Source organism: Pseudophryne corroboree, chromosome 3 (genome assembly GCF_028390025.1).
Source record: "Pseudophryne corroboree isolate aPseCor3 chromosome 3, aPseCor3.hap2, whole genome shotgun sequence".
Classification (NCBI taxonomy): domain Eukaryota; kingdom Metazoa; phylum Chordata; class Amphibia; order Anura; family Myobatrachidae; genus Pseudophryne; species Pseudophryne corroboree.
In genome coordinates, this window is record NC_086446.1 from 556,968,328 (window position 1) to 556,992,035 (window position 23,708).

The following is a 23,708-nucleotide window of genomic DNA, read 5'->3' on the forward strand; positions in this document are numbered from 1 at the left end:
GGGTCTCGGCTTTACAACTTTGCCGAGCAGCTACTTGGTCAGGGGCAAACACGTTTGCAAAATTCTACAAATTTGATACCCTGGCTGAGGAGGACCTGGAGTTCTCTCATTCGGTGCTACAGAGTCATCCGCACTCTCCCGCCCGTTTGGGAGCTTTGGTATAATCCCCATGGTCCTTACGGAGTTCCCAGCATCCACTAGGACGTCAGAGAAAATAAGAATTTACTCACCGGTAATTCTATTTCTCGTAGTCCGTAGTGGATGCTGGGCGCCCATCCCAAGTGCGGATTGTCTGCAATACTTGTAAATAGTTATTGTTAACTAAAGGGTTATTGTTGAGCCATCTGTTGAGAGGCTCAGTTGTTTTCATACTGTCAAACTGGATATAGTATCACGAGTTGTACGGTGTGATTGGTGTGGCTGGTAAGAGTCTTACCCGGGATTCTAAATCCTTCCTTATTATGTCAGCTCGCCCGGGCACAGTGTCCTAACTGAGGCTTGGAGGAGGGTCATAGTGGGAGGAGCCAGTGCACACCAGGTAGTCATAAATCTTTCTAGAGTGCCCAGCCTCCTTCGGAGCCCGCTATTCCCCATGGTCCTTACGGAGTTCCCAGCATCCACTACGGACTACGAGAAATAGAATTACCGGTGAGTAAATTCTTATTTTTTGCATCCCCTCTTTATACACTCCTCCGGGTGCCCGGATCAGTCCCGCCAGAGGTACCCCCCACGAGCTTAACTGTCTCTCAGTCCCTACATCAGCACCCCTTTCTTGGTGGGACATTGTGCTAGTCCCCTAGTCCAGTGTATGGGCTGACCATTCCATTTCCCCTCTGTGAGGGGAATATCAATTAACAAAACTTCCCTCTATGAGAGCAATCATAGAAACCCTCTAATATCCCTCAGTGAGGGCACTTGTATATATATGAACTTTTATTATTTATACTAACACAACCTATTTTTAATTATAACATGCATGCAGGGACTTTAGCAGGGTATTACATATACTTATTAAAAGTTAAGTTTTAAACAATAATAACTATAAAATTATTTACATAAGAGTGCCCCCACAAAGAGGCTACTTTCTGTCCCCTTGCTCTCTTGCAAGGATAATCTTTTATGAAATATCAATACTTTTCATATGCTCAAATGACATACACAATGCATGTACTGTACGTCAATGATATCCCGTTTAAAACCAATTCCCAATTAAAATCTTTACATATTTGTTGAAAAAGATTTCCACATATTCCGACAAGTGAAATGTCAATTAGTCTAAGCTCTCTACTGTAGGGCAAACCAGCAGATCAATTACACTTTCTCGTTAGTTTAATTAATCTTTTATGTAGTTAAATTATGTAGTATGAGGAGGTGCTAAAAGATCAGGAACTTGGGGTTATTATTCAATTTTCTAATTGTATTCATCCTTATTAATATAATCCTCTCTCATTCACCTGTCTAAAACCGGCTGTAATTCTCTTATGAAGTCATAAGTGGGATCTTGGGTCAATATTCAATAGGATTGTATAGGATTTAACAACCTGAGTGCTTCAGTTAGGTAATCATGCTTCCAAGCTACAGTATGTAACAGCATCGGAATGTAGTCACCATCCCGGCGGTCGGAATAGAGGGCGCAGGAATGCTGGCAGGGGGCCCAGGACTATTCCTACTCATGGGTGTCCACGACACCAATAGACTGGGAACAGAACCTGCAGTGAGCACAGGGAGCCACCGAGCCCGCATCGTGGTGAGTGTAGCCAGCCCACAAGGGACTTCATTATGCTCTCCCCCCTGCCGACATTCTGGTGGCCGGGATTCCAGTGTCGGTATGCTGACCACCGAGATACTGGCCGCCGGTCACGCGTACCCAATGTCAAGCATACCACCATAAGCTTTTTTTAGTTATGTTATCTTTGCCATTTTTAAACTCTTTAAGGTCTCTTCTCTTAAGGTTAACATTTTGCTGTTTCCATTGAAGTTAATGGACTGTAGAAAGGAATAGGGGCTATTGAAATCAATATGAAAAAACTCATCACTATGCTGCATGTACTGTTTTTGTTATGTACACATTTCTTTCCATAGGTATAGCTTTCCTTAAGTTCAATAACATGCCTTGGGCCGGAATCATGCCTTGGGCCTCCGACATTAATGCTCACGCTATTCAATTAAAGCACTTATTCCTTGCATGGTAAATTATCTGCTAATGCACGTTAATCCATAGAATCTGGTATAAATTCCCAAAGCTATTGGTTAACACATTCATGGCACCAGCGATCAAGGCATTTAGGCCCTCATTCAGCAAAGATTGCAGTTGCAAAGCTGCTCACAGCATCTTTGCAACTGCAATCCGTAGCCATGCAAAAGCAGGAGGAGGTGTATAGCACCTCCTTCTTGCATTTGCAGTAGTAATTCTGCAGTGCGATGCCACGCCCAGAAAATGTGTGGTGACACCCCTTCCCGATCCGTCAATGCTCCCCATCCCTCTCCTAGAATGCATATGCCTGTCAATCAGGCAGAGGCATTCGCATTACTGCAATGCGATCCAACCTGAATAACCCCCTCAATGCAGATTTCTGTTTGAGTCTCCCTCAGGCTTGAATAAAAATCTGCATTAACTACAGCCTGTAGGCCAATCGTGGACTGCCGTAGGCTATAATTGAATAGCCTCGTCAGACCAATTTGTTCGTTGCAATTAATCAAGGCTAACTGGCCCTTTGAATGTGCCAAAATGGAATGAGCAGCATGCAAAAAACAGAATGTACAAATGGTATAGATACATCGAATAGAATTGATTACATTATAATATGATGGCGCAGGCCTTGCGTTTACTTTAAAATAAAAATCAGGTGCAGTGATCAAACACCTTCGGCAACTGGTGTTATTGCTAGCAGAAGTTATCAAACTTGACACATTTTTTCCCATCATAACATATCTGAGAATTGAAGCACCTCATAATCTACCTGCTTTATGCAAAACCCTGGAGGCATTCACTTCAAGCTACCAGATATTCTTTTTTATGGAATTTATTTCTCAAGTACAAACAAAGAGAATAGGAAGATGTTTTAATACTGTACATAGGTAAGCGAAAAATTATATGGGGGATTAAGAAGTGTTGCCAGAGTAACCAAGCTGTGTTGTTTAATTATGATAAGGTTATTTTACATTTTAGTCTAATTAACCTAGATGTCTCCTTGCCTAACCCTGCAACTGGTTGCCTAGATAACAACTTTACTGAATATAGTTGTTTTTTTTCCACTTTATACTTATAATTGCATAGAATATAAAAAATAATGATGCCATTTTCCCAGGATGACTAGAATGAGCAATCCAATTGCAGGTAGGCTTTTTAAAAAGACCTTTCCCGCAAAACCACATAGCCGCATGGTTTTGGAATTCAATTAGAACGCAGAAAATTGGATGAAATCACTGCTTCCTTTTTCTCGCAGCTCCAGAGCATGTCTGATTTTTCCTAAAATAGTTAATTTTAGGAAAAATAATCAGTGGGACTTGCCCCAGGACGAGGCAGCACAACACCCCGGGTCCCCCCACCCCCGAGGACTAATTAAGCAATTGGAAGTTTCCCCCTTTCCAAAGCGGGTTCTTCTTCATCCAGCATCGGAAGCCGGTCCTCTGCAGCAGCGATAAGTATGTGAGGTGTGCGGAGTGTGTGGAAGTGTGTATATGAGACTGGCCCCCAGTGTGTGTGACCCTCCTCCACCCTGCTGTAGTATCTCCCAGAAGCCCCCTCCCCAGTCAAACTATGAAGGGGAGCTCACATAAAAAACTTTATTGTTCAGACCGGAACTTCCGGCCGGAAGTTTATAAAAATGGCGGTAACCATGTGCTTTGAACTGAAGGGTCTATTTTATATTTTTTACAATCAATTTTGATCTTTCAAAATAAAATGAAATGAAATAAAGGTGCCACGTTCTTGTAAGAATGTGACACCTTTATTTAATTTCATTTTATTTTGAAAGATCAAAAGTTTTTTATGTATAAATACAAACAACCTTCAGTGGCCTAGTCATCCTTGAAAAAGTGCGCCAGTCGCACAAAACGCTTCGGAGACTACAGGAGTGGACACGCCGTCATTTGAACAGCGCTTTTGCACCCGTCATTGCTGACTGCCGCCCGTCGAGGTGTCGTCACCAGCCGGAAGAGCTGCCGCTGGACATGGGGACAGCTTCACAAGCAGCAGGAGCTGGACAATACAACTGATCCCATACTGCTTACCAGACCCACCGATGAATTCTCTTAGAGGTAGGGTCAGGAAAAACATATGAACTGTGCAAAATTCTGGAAATATTGTTCACTCCCCACCTCAAATTCTCCTAAAGGAGTTGTAAACATTTTTAACCAAATATTTTTTCAACAGGTGCCACGTCATACCAGTTAGTACTCATTTCTTACTTTAATACTAAGTTCATGAGTACAATTCCCACCATGGCCCTAACTTTTTGGAGTTTGTATATTCTCACTGTGCTTGCATGGGTTACCTCTCACAATCAGTATCGGACTGGAGCATGAAGGGCCCACCGGGGGAATGCAGTGGTAAGGGGCCATGTTTAGGGGTGTGGTCATTCCCCAGAGGAGGTGTGGCTAGCTGCCACAGAGGCTTGGCTAATCATTAGAGATTGCATGGTCTGGGCCCCTTGATAAGTATATATAGTAAATACTACTAGTACATGCATGATACTGTACCAGCTTAATAACAGCAATGCAGTGTAGAAAAGACACCACTGGCCTGTGCAGTATAATGCGTACTGTATAATTCAAGTGCACAGTCCGGAACCTGATCCCTAGAGAAGGAGATTGGGTGAGGGGGGGGGGGGGGCAGTAGGGCCCACCGGGGGTTTCCCAGGGGCCCATGTGGGCCAGTCCAACCCTGCTCACAATCCAAAAACATACTGATAATTTAATTAGCTCAGAGCAAAATTAACCCTAGTGTGAATATGTGTGGAAAAGTATCTATTATCTTACTGCTGAGCAAAGAATACAGTTGTTACTTTTTCTTTGGTTACTATAAATACTGTTTGGATACAAAAATAACAAAGTGAGAAAGAACCACACATAGAAAATTGTGCATAACCTTTATTAAAAGAAGGCAAACAAAAAAATGAACAGTCACAGTGAAAACAGACCATTTTCAAGAATAAGGTGGGCTATTAGCCTTTATTATACCTTATAGTAGGAACTATTTACTATATAGCAGTCAGTGGCTTGGAATAATTTTTAACACACTTTTTTCTTTACATTTCACAATACGTTTTTAATATTTCACAATTTCTCAATTATGAATGAAGATTTTAAAGCATACCAATAAATGAATACATATTAAGGATATACAAGGTCTTTAGTGCACCTAAGCAAGTGCTTACCTTTTTGTCTTGTGTTTCTGTTTATAAATGTACGTGTGGTAGGGAATATAGTGGGTTATTCAAAGTTGGTCGCAGATTTTGCTATCTTAGCAAAATCTGAGACCACTAAAATTGCATGGTGGGGACCGCCCATCATCGCAAAAACCTCAAATAGGGGTTGACCACTGCCATGTTTCCGATAAGGAAACGCAGGAGACGTCATCAACTGAACCCGAAAGTGGCCATGGCATGCCTGCGTTCCCCTTGCCACTCCTCCCCAATACCGCTTCGCCGTCCCCGAATGCCCGCCGGCTGTCAATCACCATGCAGTCACATCCTTCCTGAATATGATCGCATAGATGAAGTTCTGCCCCTGCGCATTGTGGCTGCAATGAATGCGCAGTGTTCAGAAAATCGCCAGTTTGAGATTTTTGGAACATTGCGGGTAACTCTGAAAATCCCCCCCCCCCCCCTTTCCCCCCCCCCCAAAGATTGTAAGCTCAACTGGGCAGGGACTGATGTTAATGGCCAAATATACTCTGTAAAGCACTGCGGAATATGTGTGCGCTATATACAGTGCATCCGGAAAGTATTCACAGCGCTTCACTTTTTCCACATTTTGTTATGTTACAGCCTTATTCCACGCTGGAATAAATTCATTTTTTCTCCACAAAATTCTACACGCAATACCCCATAGTGTTGTATACTTATGTACATGTGATTTCTTTGTTTTTTATTTTTAATACATTTGCAAAAATCTCGAAAAACTTTTTTCACGTTGTCATTATGGGGTATTGGGGGTCATTCCGAGTTGATCGCTAGCTGCCGTTGTTCGCAGCACAGCGATCAGGCTAAAAATCGGCACTTCTGCACATGCGTATGGACTGCAGTGCGCACACGCGACGTACTTTCACAAAAAACTATGCAGTTTTACACAAGGTCGAACGACTCTTTTCAGTCGCTCTGTTGATCGGTGAATGATTGACAGGAATGGGGCGTTTCTGGGAGGTAACTGACCGTTTTCCCGGGAGTGTGCTAAAATACGCAGTTGTGTCAGGTAAAAACGCAGGCATGCCTGGGGAAACGGGGGAGTGGCTGGCCAAATGCAGGGCGTGTTTGTGACGTCAAAACAGGAACTAAACAGACTGAAGTGATCGCAAGGAAGGAGTAGGTCTGGAGCTACTCAGAAACTGCTTGAAAAAAATTTAACCCCGTTCTGCGATCCTTTCGGACGCACTTCTGCTAAGCTAAGATACACTCCCCGAGGGCGGCGGCTTAGCTTTTGCACTGCTGCTAAAAGCAGCTAGTGAGCAATCAACTCGGAATGATGGCCATTGTGTAGAATCTTGAGGGGGAAAATTAATTTATTTCATTCTGGAATAAGGCTGTAACATAACAAATTGTGGAAAAAGTGAAGCGCTGTGAATACTTTCCGGATGCACTGTAAATAACTGGTAGTAAATAATAAATAACTCAGTTTCACTGGCTTTTGTTGGTAGGTTTCTCCCAGGCTGACTACCACCTATTAGTATAATCATATATCTTCACCCTTCCAAATATAATGTTGGAGTTGAGTTGAGTTGAGTATGCTGGGCATACACTGACATAAAATGTCTGACAGCCTGACACCCAGTAGATATTGAGGCAATACACTGAGAAACATCTCACAGTGTATAGACACACAATAACTGCTTTCCTCCTCTAGGAAGGAAACGTTTTCCCTTTCCTCTACTGTAAAGGAACGGGGGAAATGTCATGCGGGTGGCCGTGGCAGTGCATACAGTATTGTACCTTGCCAGATATGACCAAATGATGCTCGGATGGGTCAGGCATGTTGAAAGATTTTCCGTGCCTGAATGGGTGTGGCTATACACTGTGCAATTATCATGCCGACCCATAATTACATAATTTATACCTGGCTTTTAGTATGTCCACAGAGTCAGACCATCCTACAACCAATGAGAGCATTAGAAGTTCACCCAGCCAGCTGTCAGAACACCTGAAATTATATAGAGATCCAGAACAACTTACTGTACAAGTACAACACAGAATTTAACTGAAAAACTGCAACAGAAACTGCAGCCAACACTATATGTGAATCAAACCTCATACTTTGTTTATTTGGTGAGAAAATATTACATATTTCATTTCATAGTAGGGTTTTTTGCAAAATACAGTAGAATAATATTTCCTTGGTTTTGCCAAACAGCAATTTTTGAACATACTGCAGGAGCAGGTAGCTTTGTCAGAAATAGATGTGAGCCAACTATATTTTTATCAACCTAAATTATGTTTTTTACTGTATGTTTTTGTTTTGCTCAGCCGACTGTCTTCTGGAATACTGTAGGTGTCTTTTACTGAACTTCCTGTTCATGTTAAAACAGATTAAAGATGCATAGTATACATGATAGATCTGTACCAATAGATTCAGTGTTTAAAATAAAAGTTGTTGGAGACTCGTTTGTCCGAGAGGATCGTGCGATATTGTTCAAGATGGCGGTGCATGGCTTCCTAACCCGCTACATATCATCACACAGGGGGCGCCGGCGGCCACACTGTGGGACATTTATCTCCCTCAGCAGCCAGGGACAGACCAACTGCATTACTGGTGCCAAGCAGCAGCACATTGTCTGCTCTCATTTACTAGGTGGGATTATGGCGCACTGGGGTCTGCTCTTCTTTTGTGGCTGGATGGCAGGCAGAGTATAGGGAGCAGCCCTGGAATCCTCTCTTGCGGCTGAGAGGCAGGCAAAGTGGAGGGGCAGCCCTGGGGTCCTCTGCTGTGGCCAAGCAGCAGGCAGAGTAGAGGGGCAGACCCGGGGTTCTCTCTCCACTCTCTTAGCAGCTGACATGGGCCCCCATCAGGCCCCCCAAGAAGCCTGGGCCAGAATAATTCATACTCGCTCCCTGCTTTTGGCGCCTCTGAGGTTGCTGACTCAAATTCACAACCTACTGTATTAGCGGGTAATTCCAAGTTAATCGCAGCAGGACATTTTTTAGCAGTTGGGCAAAACCATGTGCACTGCAGGGGGGCAGATATAATATTTGCAGAGAGAGTTAGATTTGGGTGGGTTATTTTGTTTCTGTGCAGGGTAAATACTGGCTGCTTTATTTTTACACTGCAATTTAGATTGCAAATTTAACTCACCACACCCAAATCTAACTCTCTCTGCACATGTTATATCTGCCTCCCCTGCAGTGCACATGGTTTTGCCCAACTGCTAACAAAGTTCCTGCTGCGATCAACTCAGAATTACCCCCTAGATTTGGTGCGTTTCATAGCAAACTTGCCAAAAACTTGCTGCAGGTTCCAGTGTAATCTCGCCGGATACACACAAGCTATTACATTTATCCCCAAATGTTTATTTTATATATTGCAATTCAGATGGCCAACTGTTGGCAAAGTTTTCCCCAGCTGGCTAGTTCATACACTACACTACAGATGGGTGTAGAATGGAATGCCGGTGGTCGGGCTCCCGGCGACCAGCATACCGGTGCCGGGAGTCCGACCGCCGGCTTACCGACAGTGTGGCGAGCGCAAATGAGCCCCATGCGGGCTCGCTGCGCTCGCGACGCTGCGGGCACGGTGGCGCGCTATTTCATTCTCCCTCCAGGGGGGTCGTGGACCCCCACGAGGGAGAATAAGTGTCGGTATGCCGGCTGTCGGGATCCCGGCGCCGGTTTTCTGTGCGCCGGGATCCCGACAGCCGGCATACTGAAGACCACCCCTACAGATAAATTCAGTCACGCTAATTGCTGTGATTTTTACACTGTTACCTGCGCACTACTTTTCAAAGTTAGTACCACACAAGAAATAGCAGCAATTAATAAAACCAAGGAAATTATTTAAAACTAGCTGGTGGTATGGAAGAGGTTACGATAAGAGCGTTGTATATGGTATCAGATAACACTCAACCAATTTGTAAACATGATAATTATTTTGTTATGTTAGGAACTGGTCAGGGTGGTAACATTTTACTATTCACTGCAATAAAGTAGCCATATAGCACAAATAATGTCTTACTGATCTTTAATATGTTCACAAAGGTAAGTGCAGAGGTTCAACTCCTTTTTATTTATAAGAAAATAAAGCAAAATTAATTATTTTGATGTGAATACAGCATAATTACACACAAATAATTGACAGTCACATAAAGAGGACATATTATTATTTTATTTGCATCTGATCACTTGATACTACAAAATTGTGTTCCATCTTCGTGATCTGTCTCTCTATGGGCCTAATTCAGAGTTGATCGCAGCAGCAAAGTTGTTAGCAGTTGGGCAAAACCAGCGTTAGATTTGGGTGTGGTGTGTTCAAACTGAAACCTAAATTACAGTGTAATTTGCAAGATAGGGGCAGTGCGCGCCATATGGGCGTGGCTGCATGGGGAAGGGGTGTGGCCACAAGATAATACCAATTCATACTACGGTGCACAGTAGTCTCCAATATTCAAATTACGCCGCACAGTAGCGCCACTACACCCGGTAGAGCTCCCTTTTACACATTACGGCAGACAGCGTCCCCTTTTTACACATTACGGCAGACAGCGTGCCCTTTTTACACATTTCGGCAGACAGCATCCCCCTTTTTACACAGTACGGCAGACAGCATTCCCTTTTTACACATTACGTCAGACAGCGTCCCCTATATGCAAGCACCTTCCTGCCCTCCCCCCTGACACTGACAACCCCTCTGACACACAGCCCCCCACTCTGACAGCGCACTTACAGAAATCCTCACTTAGGGGACTGTGGATTCAGCAAGTGGCAAACTCTGTCTCCCAGCGCAGTCAGCCCTCAGACCGTCCGTCACACAGCAGTTCCTGTATTTGAGGGGCTCAGTCAGGGAGGCAGGATGCAGTGCACTGGTGTTTGGAACCACTCCCAACGCCGAGATGCGCTGTGCTGCTGGGGCTCCTCTTCTCTGTCCTACCGCTGCCGCTCTGGTCTGTCTTCCTGCTGCTGCTCTGTGTCCTTCCACTGCCGCTCCCAGAATGCCTTGCGCATTCTGGCTTGGGATGCTGGGTGGGAACGGCAGCGCAGCGCTGCTGTTCAAAAATCTGGCTGCTAGCGAGGGAAGTGACAGCGCCTACAGGGTAAATGCTATTACCCTGCTTGCTCGCTTCTTGTGTGTGCCAGCGGATGTGCCCTCAGTGCAGAGGCGCTGTGTGCAACGCACCGCTGGCCCACACCTAGTTACACATCTGAATTACCCTGCACAGAAACAAAATAACCCACCCAAATCTTACTCTCTCTGCAAATGTTATATCTGCACCCCCCATCCCCCCGCAGTGCACATGGTTTTGCCCAACTGATAACAAATTTGCTGCTGCGATCAACTCTGAATTACCCCCTATGTTTTGGGAATTGTAAAGCAAGTTGAAACCACATAATCAGATACCTTGGTTTGAATGGATAGTGTGGCCAATAGGGAGCTATTACCCAAACATAGGGATGTTAGTAGTCCAAAAATGTATTGATTTTTGTTCATATAAAAATTCAACGGGGGAAATTCAAATGTTTGAGAAGTCGGTTGGGTGTCTGTTTTTTCCTGTCTATTAGATAGGAAAAAACAAACACCCAACTGACTTTTCAAACATTTGAATTCCCCTCAATGAATCCTATAATAAGTATTATGGTTTGAATTTTCATCAGTTTTATAACATTAATTTCATTTCACTTCACAGATATTGCCAACGCACAACTGCCTCAGGAGATCTGCAGTAACTCTATGTATCCACAGCTGGACTTACTGGAACTGAGGGAGGCTGTAAATACCCCGTGAGACATAAACCTTTTTATCTCCTTATATTTTAAAATATTCGTTGTGCAGTCTGATAGCCTTGATCCGTAATGCCTATATTATAATATAGTGTTGATTTGTTTAGCTTGTAACTTGATAAGGAATTGATACAAAAAAATTATGATAATGTAAATTTAATTATAAAATTAGGATATCCACAATTTGGTTTGATAATCTTCCATTTAAGTTTTGTATGCAGGAGGACAAAAGAGTTTCTGTGCTGTAAATTTCTTATTAAGGGTACAGGTGATTTTCTCCTGGATAAAAACCTGGATAATAGTACCACATAAATAATATATAATACAGATACTATACAATGTTTATAATAAATACATCGTATATGGGGGGTCATTCCGAGTTGTTCGCTCGCAAGCTGCTTTTAGCAGCTTTGCACACGCTAAGCCGCCGCCTACTGGGAGTGAATCTTAGCATAGTAAAAGTGCGAACGAAAGATTCTCAAAATTGCGATTACACACCTCTTAGCAGTTTCTGAGTAGCTTCAAACTTATTCGGTATCTGCGATCAGTTCAGTGCTTGTCGTTCCTGGTTTGAAGTCACAAACACACCCAGCGTTCGCCCAGACACTCCTCCGTTTCTCCAGCCACTCCCTCGTTTTTCCCAGAAACGGTAGCGTTTTTTCGCACACACCCATAAAACGTCCAGTTTCCGCCCAGAAACACCCACTTCCTGTCAATCACATTACGATCACCAGAACGAAGAAAAAACCTTGTAATACCGTGAGTAAAATACCTAACTGCATAGCAAATTTACTTGGCGCAGTCACACTGCGGACATTGCGCATGCGCATTCGCGACTAATCGCTCCGTTGCGAGAAAAAAATAACGAGCGAACAACTCGGAATGACCCCCTTGGATACAATATATATGGGCTGCACGGTTTGTGTAATGGTCAGCATTACTGCCTCACAGCACTGACATCAAGGTTTTTTTCCCACCATAGCCCTAACTGTGTAGAGTTTGTATAATCTCCCCGTGCTTGCCTGGGTTTCCTTCGGGTACTCCGGTTTTCTCCAACAATCCAAAAATATACTGGCAGGTTAATTGTCTCCCAATAAATAACAACTCTAGTGTGTGCCCATGTGTGTGTACATGTGGTAGAGATAGTAAGCTCCACTGGTGCAGGGACTGATGTGAATGGCCAAATAATGTCTGTAAAGTGCTGCAGAATATGTGTGCGCTATATAAATAACTGGTGGTAATAATGACAATAATAATAATTATAATAAAAGGGATTATACACATTGTACATAGTATTCTCAGCAAAATTATAATAGTAGATTATGTGATAGATTCAAATTGTAGAGATTTGCATGGTTCAATTACTGTAGCCCAACCATATGTGATACCATCTTTGCCATAGGTACTACATGAAATATTTTGTTACACACTTATTTTCTGTCATTTTTTTTGTTAGGTTTGCATTTGGAGTACAGAGTCAGCTACCGAAGCTTCCTCCCAGGTCTCTGTATGACAATGTAAGTCTGTTTAATCATACAATTTCGTTTTTAAAACCAAGTCCCTGAGGGACACATTTTTCCTTGTAATACAAGTTCCTCGTGCCCCTTCCTGCTTGAGAAGGTTCCACCACTAGAGTAGAAGAAGCAGTCATTCATTCCAGGTAGGATTTACTTAATGTAGGCTACAACAAATTAGCACACACAATATTTAATTTGTATATTCATTAAATAACTAGACAAAAACCTCTGTAATGTCATTGAGAACTTCTGCAGCTCTTACACATAGGGGCATATCCAATTAGATGCAGAATTTACAGTGCAGGGAAAGCTCTGAGACTAATGCCTGGAGCTATTCAATTATTCTGCCTTCTCCCTGCTCTGTAACACCATAGAGTCCATGTAAAGTGCTTGAGATTCTGGGTTTCCCCCCGTGTTAAAACTTAGTGGGTGGATTTATAGCGGATTTCTCCTTGCAGCTCCTGAGGCTGCAAGGGAAAATACTTGCTACATGCGGGGATTCAGGAACTAACTGAATATACTGTATCAGAGCCAACAACTAACCATGGGGTAAACCTTGCAACTAATTAGATATGCCCCAAACTGTATCTGCTACAGTACATAAGGTAGACATAAATAGAAAAATAATGAATCTGGGGCTTATGCAGAGCTGAACGCAAGTAATTGCTCCTGCACAGAACTAAGGGGTCTATTTACTAAGCCTTGGATGGAGATAAAGTGAACAGAGATAAAGTATCAGCCAATCAGCTCCCAACTGTCATTTTTCAAACCCAGCCTGTGACATGGTAGTTACAGTAGGAGCTGACTGGCTGGTACTTTATCTCCGTCCACTTTATCTCCATCCAAAGCTTAGTAAATAGACCCCTAAATATGTATATTCGCCCTTATGCAGAGTTTTAGATATTTCAGTGGTCCTGACTGATAGGCGCAAATGTGTTTTCGTATGCAGAAGAATTACAAAAATATCCTAATGACTCAGTCACTGGCTTGTACACAGAGACGCCCACTGCTGGTGTCTTAGATCTGCCACTTAAGTACAAAAGTCATAACATCGGGAGAACTACTGATCAACACTATGGTGTCTCAGAATGTCCTTCTCAACTAAGATGCTGAGGCCTGTCCAATTGCAAACAAATTCACAGTGGCTGATTAGGACACACCCATAAAACGGTGGCAACACATCTGAAGTTTTTTGTAGCCGCCCCCCATCATCTCCCCTAAATGGCCACTACCTTTCATTCACTTTGCGATATTGACACTGCATCCACCTTGAATCAGGCCCTACAGTATCTGGACCTTTTCTATGCGTATACTTGGTTTGGTACCCGTTCTCATCAGAGCCCACTGGCGCCATCATTATACATTGCACAAAAGATTCATCTGATAACAGGCGTATTTAAACTGACCAATTCTGCATAGCCCGCAATTCTATTGACACACCCTCATTGAATATTACCTAGGTGAGAAAGCCCCATTATAGCCCAGTTATGCCCCTTCTGCCAGGAATAGATGCATTAGGTTTGCATACCCTTCTACATTGCCCTTAGTTCTATTCACTTGTTTCCGGAGCATGTGCAGTACACAGACACGCAAGATACATTCTGCAAACAGACATATTCAACTCTGTATCAGGCCCTCTGTGAGAGATGCATCAAGCAGTTTAAAGAGTGTATAAGTGGAGAAGTTGGCGAGAGCAACCAATCAGCTTTGAGGTAGATGCTGATTGGTTGTTATGGGCAATTCTCCACTTGTCCACATCTCTTCCCTCACTGCTGGATACATCTCCCACAGAGTGGGCCTGATTCTGAGTCGTTGATGGAGCAATGTTTTAGTCTGTGAATGCATCTGAGTGGAACCGCGCATGCATTCTGATTTGTTACAGTACATACAGAATCATAGTACAAGTTTGGACTCACGGTAGCAGACGTGTATTGGAAATGTATGAGGCATTCCTGGGCAGTGACTGGGAAGTAACTAATGAGACTCACAGAGATGTTGCATCTTATGTGAGTGTTGCGGGCATGTCGCTGATTGTGGATGCATTTAGAGACGAAGAATTGTTTACGTAAGAGACCATTTTCAGATGGATAATCTATACTTACTATAGGGCTGGTGCAAGTTCTGATGGTGAATACCAAGCGGTATTTGTGCTTCTAAGGTTGCTGCCAGTCTCAGTCCTTGCACGTGCAGACACACGGATGTACATTATGGAAGGACACTGTAGCGGCTCTAGCACAAAGACAAGGACACAGATGCAGCTGCGTCACTTTAGAATCAGGCTAGAATATGTGTTTTCTCTTACGTCCTAGAGGATGCTGGGGACTCCATAAGAACCATGGGGTATAGACGGGCTCCGCAGGAGACATGGGCACTATAAAGAACTTTAGAATGGGTGTGCACTGGCTCCTCCCTCCATGCTTCTCCTCCAGACCTCAGTTAGATCCTGTGCCCAAAGGAGACTGGGTGCAATACAGCGGAGCTCTCCTGATTTTCTCTGAAAAATAATTTTGTTAGGTTTTTTATTTTCAGGGAGCACTGCTGGCAACAGGCTCCCTGCATCATGGGACTGAGGAGAGAGAAGCAGACCTACTTAAATGATAGGCTCTGCTTCTTAGGCTACTGAACACCATTAGCTCCAGAGGGAGTCGGAACGCAGGTCTCCCCCCGCCGTTCGGCCCAGAGCCGCGCCGCCGTCCTCCTCACAGAGCCGGAAGATTGAAGCCGGGTGAGTATAAGAAGAAAAGAAGACTTCTAAGTCGGCAGAAGACTTCAGATCTTCCCTGAGGTAAGCGCGCAGCGGTAATGCTGCGCGCCATTGCGCCCACACATTACACACACTACCAGGCACTGATGGGTGCAGGGCGCAGGGGGGGGTGCCCTGGGCAGCAATATAAACCTTTAAGTCTGGCAATATGGATATAGGCTGCGGAGGCAGTAAGGGTATAAATTAGAGATGAGCGGGTTCGGTTCCTCTGAATCCGAACCCGCCCGAACTTCATGTTTTTTCTCACGGGTCCGAGCGACTCGGATCTTCCCGCCTTGCTCGGTTAACCCGAGCGCGCCCGAACGTCATCATGACGCTGTCGGATTCTCGCGAGGCTCGGATTCTATCGCGAGACTCGGATTCTATATAAGGAGCCGCGCGTCGCCGCCATTTTCACACGTGCATTGAGATTGATAGGGAGAGGACGTGGCTGGCGTCCTCTCCATTTAGATTAGAAGAGAGAGAGTGAGATTGATTTGAGACAGAGACACTTGATTTACTGGAGCTTAGGAGTACTGTAGAGAGTGCAGAGTTTACTAGTGACTGACCACAGTGACCACCAGACAGTGCAGTTTTATTTAATATAATCCGTTCTCTGCCTGAAAAAAACGATACACAGTGACTCAGTCACATACCATATCTGTGTGCACTGCTCAGCCCAGTGTGCTGCATCATCTATGTATATATCTGACTGTGCTCACACAGCTTATAATTGTGGGGGAGACTGGGGAGCAGTGCCAGTTATAGGTTATAGCAGGAGCCAGGAGTACATATTATTAAAATTAAACAGTGCACACTTTTGCTGCAGGAGTGCCACTGCCAGTGTGACTGACCAGTGACCTGACCACACTGACCACCAGTATAGTTAGTAGTATACTATATTGTGATTGCCTGAAAAAGTTAAACACTCGTCGTGTGACTTGTGTGGTGTTTTTTTTTTTATTCTATAAAAAACTCATTCTGCTGACAGACAGTGTCCAGCAGGTCCGTCATTATATAATATATACCTGTCCGGCTGCAGTAGTGATATATATATATTTTTTATATCATTATTTATCATCCAGTCGCAGCAGACACAGTACGGTAGTTCACGGCTGTAGCTACCTCTGTGTCGGCACTCGGCAGTCCATCCATAATTGTATACCACCTACCCGTGGTTTTTTTTTCTTTCTTCTTTATACATACTACATCTCATTATCATCCAGTCTATATTAGCAGCAGACACAGTACAGTACGGTAGTCCACGGCTGTAGCTACCTCTGTGTCGGCACTCGGCAGTCCGTCCATAATTGTATACCACCTACCCGTGGTTTTATTTTCTTTCTTCTTTATACATACATACTACATCTCATTATCAACCAGTCTATATTAGCAGCAGACACAGTACAGTACGGTAGTCCACGGCTGTAGCTACCTCTGTGTCGGCACTCGGCAGTCCGTCCATAATTGTATACCACCTACCCGTGGTTTTTTTTTCTTTCTTCTTTATACATACATACTACATCTCTTTATCAACCAGTCTATATTAGCAGCAGACACAGTACAGTACGGTAGTCCACGGCTGTAGCTACCTCTGTGTCGGCACTCGGCAGTCCATCCATAATTGTATACCACCTACCCGTGGTTTTTTTTTCTTTCTTCTTTATACATACTACATCTCATTATCATCCAGTCTATATTAGCAGCAGACACAGTACAGTACGGTAGTCCACGGCTGTAGCTACCTCTGTGTCGGCACTCGGCAGTCCATCCATAATTGTATACCACCTACCCGTGGTTTTTTTTTCTTTCTTCTTTATACATACTACATCTCATTATCATCCAGTCTATATTAGCAGCAGACACAGTACAGTACGGTAGTCCACGGCTGTAGCTACCTCTGTGTCGGCACTCGGCAGTCCGTCCATAATTGTATACCACCTACCCGTGGTTTTTTTTTCTTTCTTCTTTATACATACATACTACATCTCTTTATCAACCAGTCTTTATTAGCAGCAGACACAGTACAGTAGTCCACGGCTGTAGCTACCTCTGTGTCGGCACTCGGCAGTCCATCCATAATTGTATACCACCTACCCGTGGTTTTTTTTTCTTTCTTCTTTATACATACATACTACATCTCTTTATCAACCAGTCTATATTAGCAGCAGACACAGTACAGTACGGTAGTCCACGGCTGTAGCTACCTCTGTGTCGGCACTCGGCAGTCCGTCCATAATTGTATACCACCTACCCGTGGTTTTTTTTTCTTTCTTCTTTATACATACATACTACATCTCTTTATCAACCAGTCTATATTAGCAGCAGACACAGTACAGTACGGTAGTCCACGGCTGTAGCTACCTCTGTGTCGGCACTCGGCAGTCCGTCCATAATTGTATACCACCTACCCGTGGTTTTTTTTTTCTTTCTTCTTTATACATACATACTACATCTCTTTATCAACCAGTCTATATTAGCAGCAGACACAGTACAGTACGGTAGTCCACGGCTGTAGCTACCTCTGTGTCGGCACTCGGCAGTCCGTCCATAATTGTATACCACCTACCCGTGGTTTTTTTTTCTTTCTTCTTTATACATACATACTACATCTCTTTATCAACCAGTCTATATTAGCAGCAGACACAGTACGGTAGTCCACGGCTGTAGCTACCTCTGTGTCGGCACTCGGCAGTCCGTCCATAATTGTATACTAGTATCCATCCATCTCCATTGTTTACCTGAGGTGCCTTTTAGTTGTGCCTATTAAAATATGGAGAACAAAAATGTTGAGGTTCCAAAATTAGGGAAAGATCAAGATCCACGTCCACCTCGTGCTGAAGCTGCTGCCACTAGTCATGGCCGAGACGATGAAATGCCAGCAACGTCGTCTGCCAAGGCCGATGCCCAATGTCATAGTACAGAGCATGTCAAATCCAAAACACCAAATATCAGTAAAAAAAGGACTCCAAAACCTAAAATAAAATTGTCGGAGGAGAAGCGTAAACTTGCCAATATGCCATTTACCACACGGAGTGGCAAGGAACGGCTGAGGCCCTGGCCTATGTTCATGGCTAGTGGTTCAGCTTCACATGAGGATGGAGGCACTCAGCCTCTCGCTAGAAAAATGAAAAGACTCAAGCTGGCAAAAGCAGTAGCACCGCAAAGAACTGTGCGTTCTTCGAAATCCCAAATCCACAAGGAGAGTCCAATTGTGTCGGTTGCGATGCCTGACCTTCCCAACACTGGACGTGAAGAGCATGCGCCTTCCACCATTTGCACGCCCCCTGCAAGTGCTGGAAGGAGCACCCGCAGTCCAGTTCCTGATAGTCAGATTGAAGATGTCAGTGTTGAAGTACACCAGGATGAGGAGGATATGGGTGTTGCTGGCGCTGGGGAGGAAATTGACCAGGAGGATTCTGATGGTGAGGTGGTTTGTTTAAGTCAGGCACCCGGGGAGACACCTGTTGTCCGTGGGAGGAATATGGCCGTTGACATGCCTGGTGAAAATACCAAAAAAATCAGCTCTTCGGTGTGGAACTATTTCAACAGAAATGCGGACAACAGGTGTCAAGCCGTGTGTTCCCTTTGTCAAGCTGTAATAAGTAGGGGTAAGGACGTTAACCACCTCGGAACATCCTCCCTTATACGTCACCTGCAGCGCATTCATAATAAGTCAGTGACAAGTTCAAAAACTTTGGGTGACAGCGGAAGCAGTCCACTGACCAGTAAATCCCTTCCTCTTGTAACCAAGCTCACGCAAACCACCCCACCAACTCCCTCAGTGTCAATTTCCTCCTTCCCCAGGAATGCCAATAGTCCTGCAGGCCATGTCACTGGCAATTCTGACGATTCCTCTCCTGCCTGGGATTCCTCCGATGCATCCTTGCGTGTAACGCCTACTGCTGCTGGCGCTGCTGTTGTTGCTGCTGGGAGTCGATGGTCATCCCAGAGGGGAAGTCGTAAGACCACTTTTACTACTTCCACCAAGCAATTGACTGTCCAACAGTCCTTTGCGAGGAAGATGAAATATCACAGCAGTCATCCTACTGCAAAGCGGATAACTGAGGCCTTGGCATCCTGGGTGGTGAGAAACGTGGTTCCGGTATCCATCATTACTGCAGAGCCAACTAGAGACTTGTTGGAGGTACTGTGTCCCCGGTACCAAATACCATCTAGGTTCCATTTCTCTAGGCAGGCGATACCGAAAATGTACACAGACCTCAGAAAAAGAGTCACCAGTGTCCTAAAAAATGCAGCTGTACCCAATGTCCACTTAACCACGGACATGTGGACAAGTGGAGCAGGGCAGGGTCAGGACTATATGACTGTGACAGCCCACTGGGTAGATGTATGGACTCCCGCCGCAAGAACAGCAGCGGCGGCACCAGTAGCAGCATCTCGTAAACGCCAACTCTTTCCTAGGCAGGCTACGCTTTGTATCACCGGTTTCCAGAATACGCACACAGCTGAAAACCTCTTACGGCAACTGAGGAAGATCATCGCGGAATGGCTTACCCCAATTGGACTCTCCTGTGGATTTGTGGCATCGGACAACGCCAGCAATATTGTGTGTGCATTAAATATGGGCAAATTCCAGCACGTCCCATGTTTTGCACATACCTTGAATTTGGTGGTGCAGAATTATTTAAAAAACGACAGGGGCGTGCAAGAGATGCTGTCGGTGGCCAGAAGAATTGCGGGACACTTTCGGCGTACAGGCACCACGTACAGAAGACTGGAGCACCACCAAAAACTACTGAACCTGCCCTGCCATCATCTGAAGCAAGAAGTGGTAACGAGGTGGAATTCAACCCTCTATATGCTTCAGAGGTTGGAGGAGCAGCAAAAGGCCATTCAAGCCTATACAATTGAGCACGATATAGGAGGTGGAATGCACCTGTCTCAAGCGCAGTGGAGAATGATTTCAACGTTGTGCAAGGTTCTGATGCCCTTTGAACTTGCCACACGTGAAGTCAGTTCAGACACTGCCAGCCTGAGTCAGGTCATTCCCCTCATCAGGCTTTTGCAGAAGAAGCTGGAGACATTGAAGGAGGAGCTAACACGGAGCGATTCCGCTAGGCATGTGGGACTTGTGGATGGAGCCCTTAATTCGCTTAACAAGGATTCACGGGTGGTCAATCTGTTGAAATCAGAGCACTACATTTTGGCCACCATGCTCGATCCTAGATTTAAAGCCTACCTTGGATCTCTCTTTCCGGCAGACACAAGTCTGCTGGGGTTGAAAGACCTGCTGGTGACAAAATTGTCAAGTCAAGCGGAACGCGACCTGTCAACATCTCCTCCTTCACATTCTCCCGCAACTGGGGGTGCGAGGAAAAGGCTCAGAATTCCGAGCCCACCCGCTGGCGGTGATGCAGGGCAGTCTGGAGCGACTGCTGATGCTGACATCTGGTCCGGACTGAAGGACCTGACAACGATTACGGACATGTCGTCTACTGTCACTGCATATGATTCTCTCCCCATTGAAAGAATGGTGGAGGATTATATGAGTGACCGCATCCAAGTAGGCACGTCACACAGTCCGTACTTATACTGGCAGGAAAAAGAGGCAATTTGGAGGCCCTTGCACAAACTGGCTTTATTCTACCTAAGTTGCCCTCCCACAAGTGTGTACTCCGAAAGAGTGTTTAGTGCCGCCGCTCACCTTGTCAGCAATCGGCGTACGAGGTTACATCCAGAAAATGTGGAGAAGATGATGTTCATTAAAATGAATTATAATCAATTCCTCCGCGGAGACATTGACCAGCAGCAATTGCCTCCACAAAGTACACAGGGAGCTGAGATGGTGGATTCCAGTGGGGACGAATTGATAATCTGTGAGGAGGGGGATGTACACGGTGATATATCGGAGGATGATGATGAGGTGGACATCTTGCCTCTGTAGAGCCAGTTTGTGCAAGGAGAGATTAATTGCTTCTTTTTTGGGGGGGGTCCAAACCAACCCGTCATATCAGTCACAGTCGTGTGGCAGACCCTGTCACTGAAATGATGGGTTGGTTAAAGTGTGCATGTCCTGTTTTGTTTATACAACATAAGGGTGGGTGGGAGGGCCCAAGGACAATTCCATCTTGCACCTCTTTTTTCTTTTATTTTTCTTTGCGTCATGTGCTGTTTGGGGAGGGTTTTTTGGAAGGGCCATCCTACGTGACACTGCAGTGCCACTCCTAGATGGGCCCGGTGTTTGTGTCGGCCACTAGGGTCGCTTATCTTACTCACACAGTCAGCTACCTCATTGCGCCTCTTTTTTTCTTTGCGTCATGTGCTGTTTGGGGAGGGTTTTTTGGAAGGGACATCCTGCGTGACACTGCAGTGCCACTCCTAGATGGGCCCGGTGTTTGCACTTGTAAGGCGCAGTGAGTGTATTACACAATTTATTATATATAAAAGTGCTATTATCTGGGAATTCTGTTTCCAGTGTCAGTTGGCGCTGGGTGTGTGCTGGTATACTCTCTCTCTGTCTCTCCTAAGGGCCTTGGTGGGGAACTGTCTGTCTCCTTATAGATATATCCCTGTGTGGGGGGGGGGGTGTCAGTACGCGTGTGTCGGCATGTCTGAAGCGGAAGGCTCATCTAAGGAGGAGGTGGAGCAGATGATTGTGGTGTCTCCGTCGGCAACACCGACTAATGATTGGGTGGACATGTGGAATGTTTTAAATGCAAATGTGAACTTATTACATAAGAGAATGGACAAAGCAGAGTCCAGGGAAAAGGCAGGGAGTCAATCCACGGATTGGACTGTGTCACAGGGCCCTTCAGGGTCTCAAAAGCGTTCCCTATCCCAAATAGCAGACACTGATACCGACACGGATTCTGACTCCAGTGTCGACTACGATGATGCGAGGTTACACCCAAGGGTGGCCAAAAGTATTCATTATATGATTATTGCAATAAAAGATGTTTTGCATATCACAGAGGATCCCTCTGTCCCTGACACGAGGGTGCGCATGTATAAGGAAAAGAAACCTGAGGTAACCTTTCCCCCGTCTCATGAGCTGAATGAGTTATTTGAAAAAGCTTGGGAAACTCCAGACAAAAAACTGCAGATTCCCAAGAGGATTCTTATGGTGTATCCTTTCCCAGCACAGGACAGGGTACGCTGGGAATCCTCACCCAGGGTGGACAAGGCTTTAGCGCGCCTGTCCAAGAAGGTGGTGCTACCATCTCCAGACACGGCAGCCCTCAAGGATCCTGCCGATCGCAGACAGGAAAATACCTTAAAATCTATTTATACGCATACGGGTGCTTTACTCAGACCGGCAATAGCATCGGCATGGGTATGTAGCGCAGTTGCAGCTTGGACAGATACCTTGTCAGCTGACCTTGATATCCTAGACAGGGATACCATTTTATTGACCTTAGGTCACATTAAAGACGCAGTCTTATATATGAGAGACGCTCAAAGAGACGTTGGCCTGCTAGGTTTGAGAGCCAACGCCCTGGCGATTTCTGCTAGGCAAGCCCTGTGGACCCGCCAATGGACGGGTGATGCCGATTCAAAGAAGCATATGGAGGTTTTACCATACAAAGGTGAAGTTTTATTTGGGGAAGGTCTCGCGGACCTGGTTGCCACAGCTACCGCGGGTAAATCTACTTTTTTGCCTTTTGTTCCCCAACAGCAAAAGAAAACTACACAATAACAGATGCAGTCCTTTCGGTCGCATAAGTCCAGAAGAGGTCGGGGCTCATCCTTCCTCGCCAGAGGTAAGGGTAGAGGGAAGAGAACACCTGCTTCGGCTAGTTCCCAGGAGCAGAAGTCCTCCCCGGCTTCTACTAAATACACTGCATGACGCTGGGGCTCCACTGAGGGAGTCCGCACCGGTGGGGGCACGTCTTCGGCTCTTCAGCCAGGTCTGGGTTCTGTCAGACGTGGATCCTTGGGCGATGGATATTGTATCCCAAGGATACAAACTGGAATTCGAAGAGGTGCCCCCTCGCCGATTTTTCAAGTCGGCCTTGCTAGCTTGTTCTACAGAGAGGGAAGTAGTGTTAGCTGCAATTCAAAAGCTGTGTCAACAGTAGGTGATTGTCAAGGTTCCCCATGTCCAACAGGGGAAAGGGTACTATTCGACCCTGTTCGTGGTTCCGAAGCCGGATGGCTCGGTCAGACCCATTTTAAATCTAAAATTTCTAAACCTGTACTTGAAAAAGTTCAAATTCAAGATGGAATCGCTCCGGGCTGTGATCTCCAGTCTGGAAGGGGGGGATTTTATGGTGTCACTCGACATAAAGGATGCATACCTTCATGTCCCCATATATCCTCCTCATCAGGCGTACCTGAGATTCG

At 45.1% G+C, this 23,708-nt stretch overlaps 1 protein-coding gene across 1 annotated transcript in view; it reads left to right on the top strand.

Annotated features, from left to right (window-relative positions):
• The window catches only part of TOM1L1 (target of myb1 like 1 membrane trafficking protein), a 319,221-nt gene that overhangs the window by 265,618 nt on the left and 29,895 nt on the right, over nt 1-23,708 (top strand). Inside the window, exons 11-12 of the mRNA XM_063961262.1 lie at nt 11,048-11,141; nt 12,598-12,658. Coding sequence (XP_063817332.1) covers nt 11,048-11,141; nt 12,598-12,658 — 155 coding nt within the window. The remainder of the gene's footprint in view (nt 1-11,047; nt 11,142-12,597; nt 12,659-23,708) is intronic.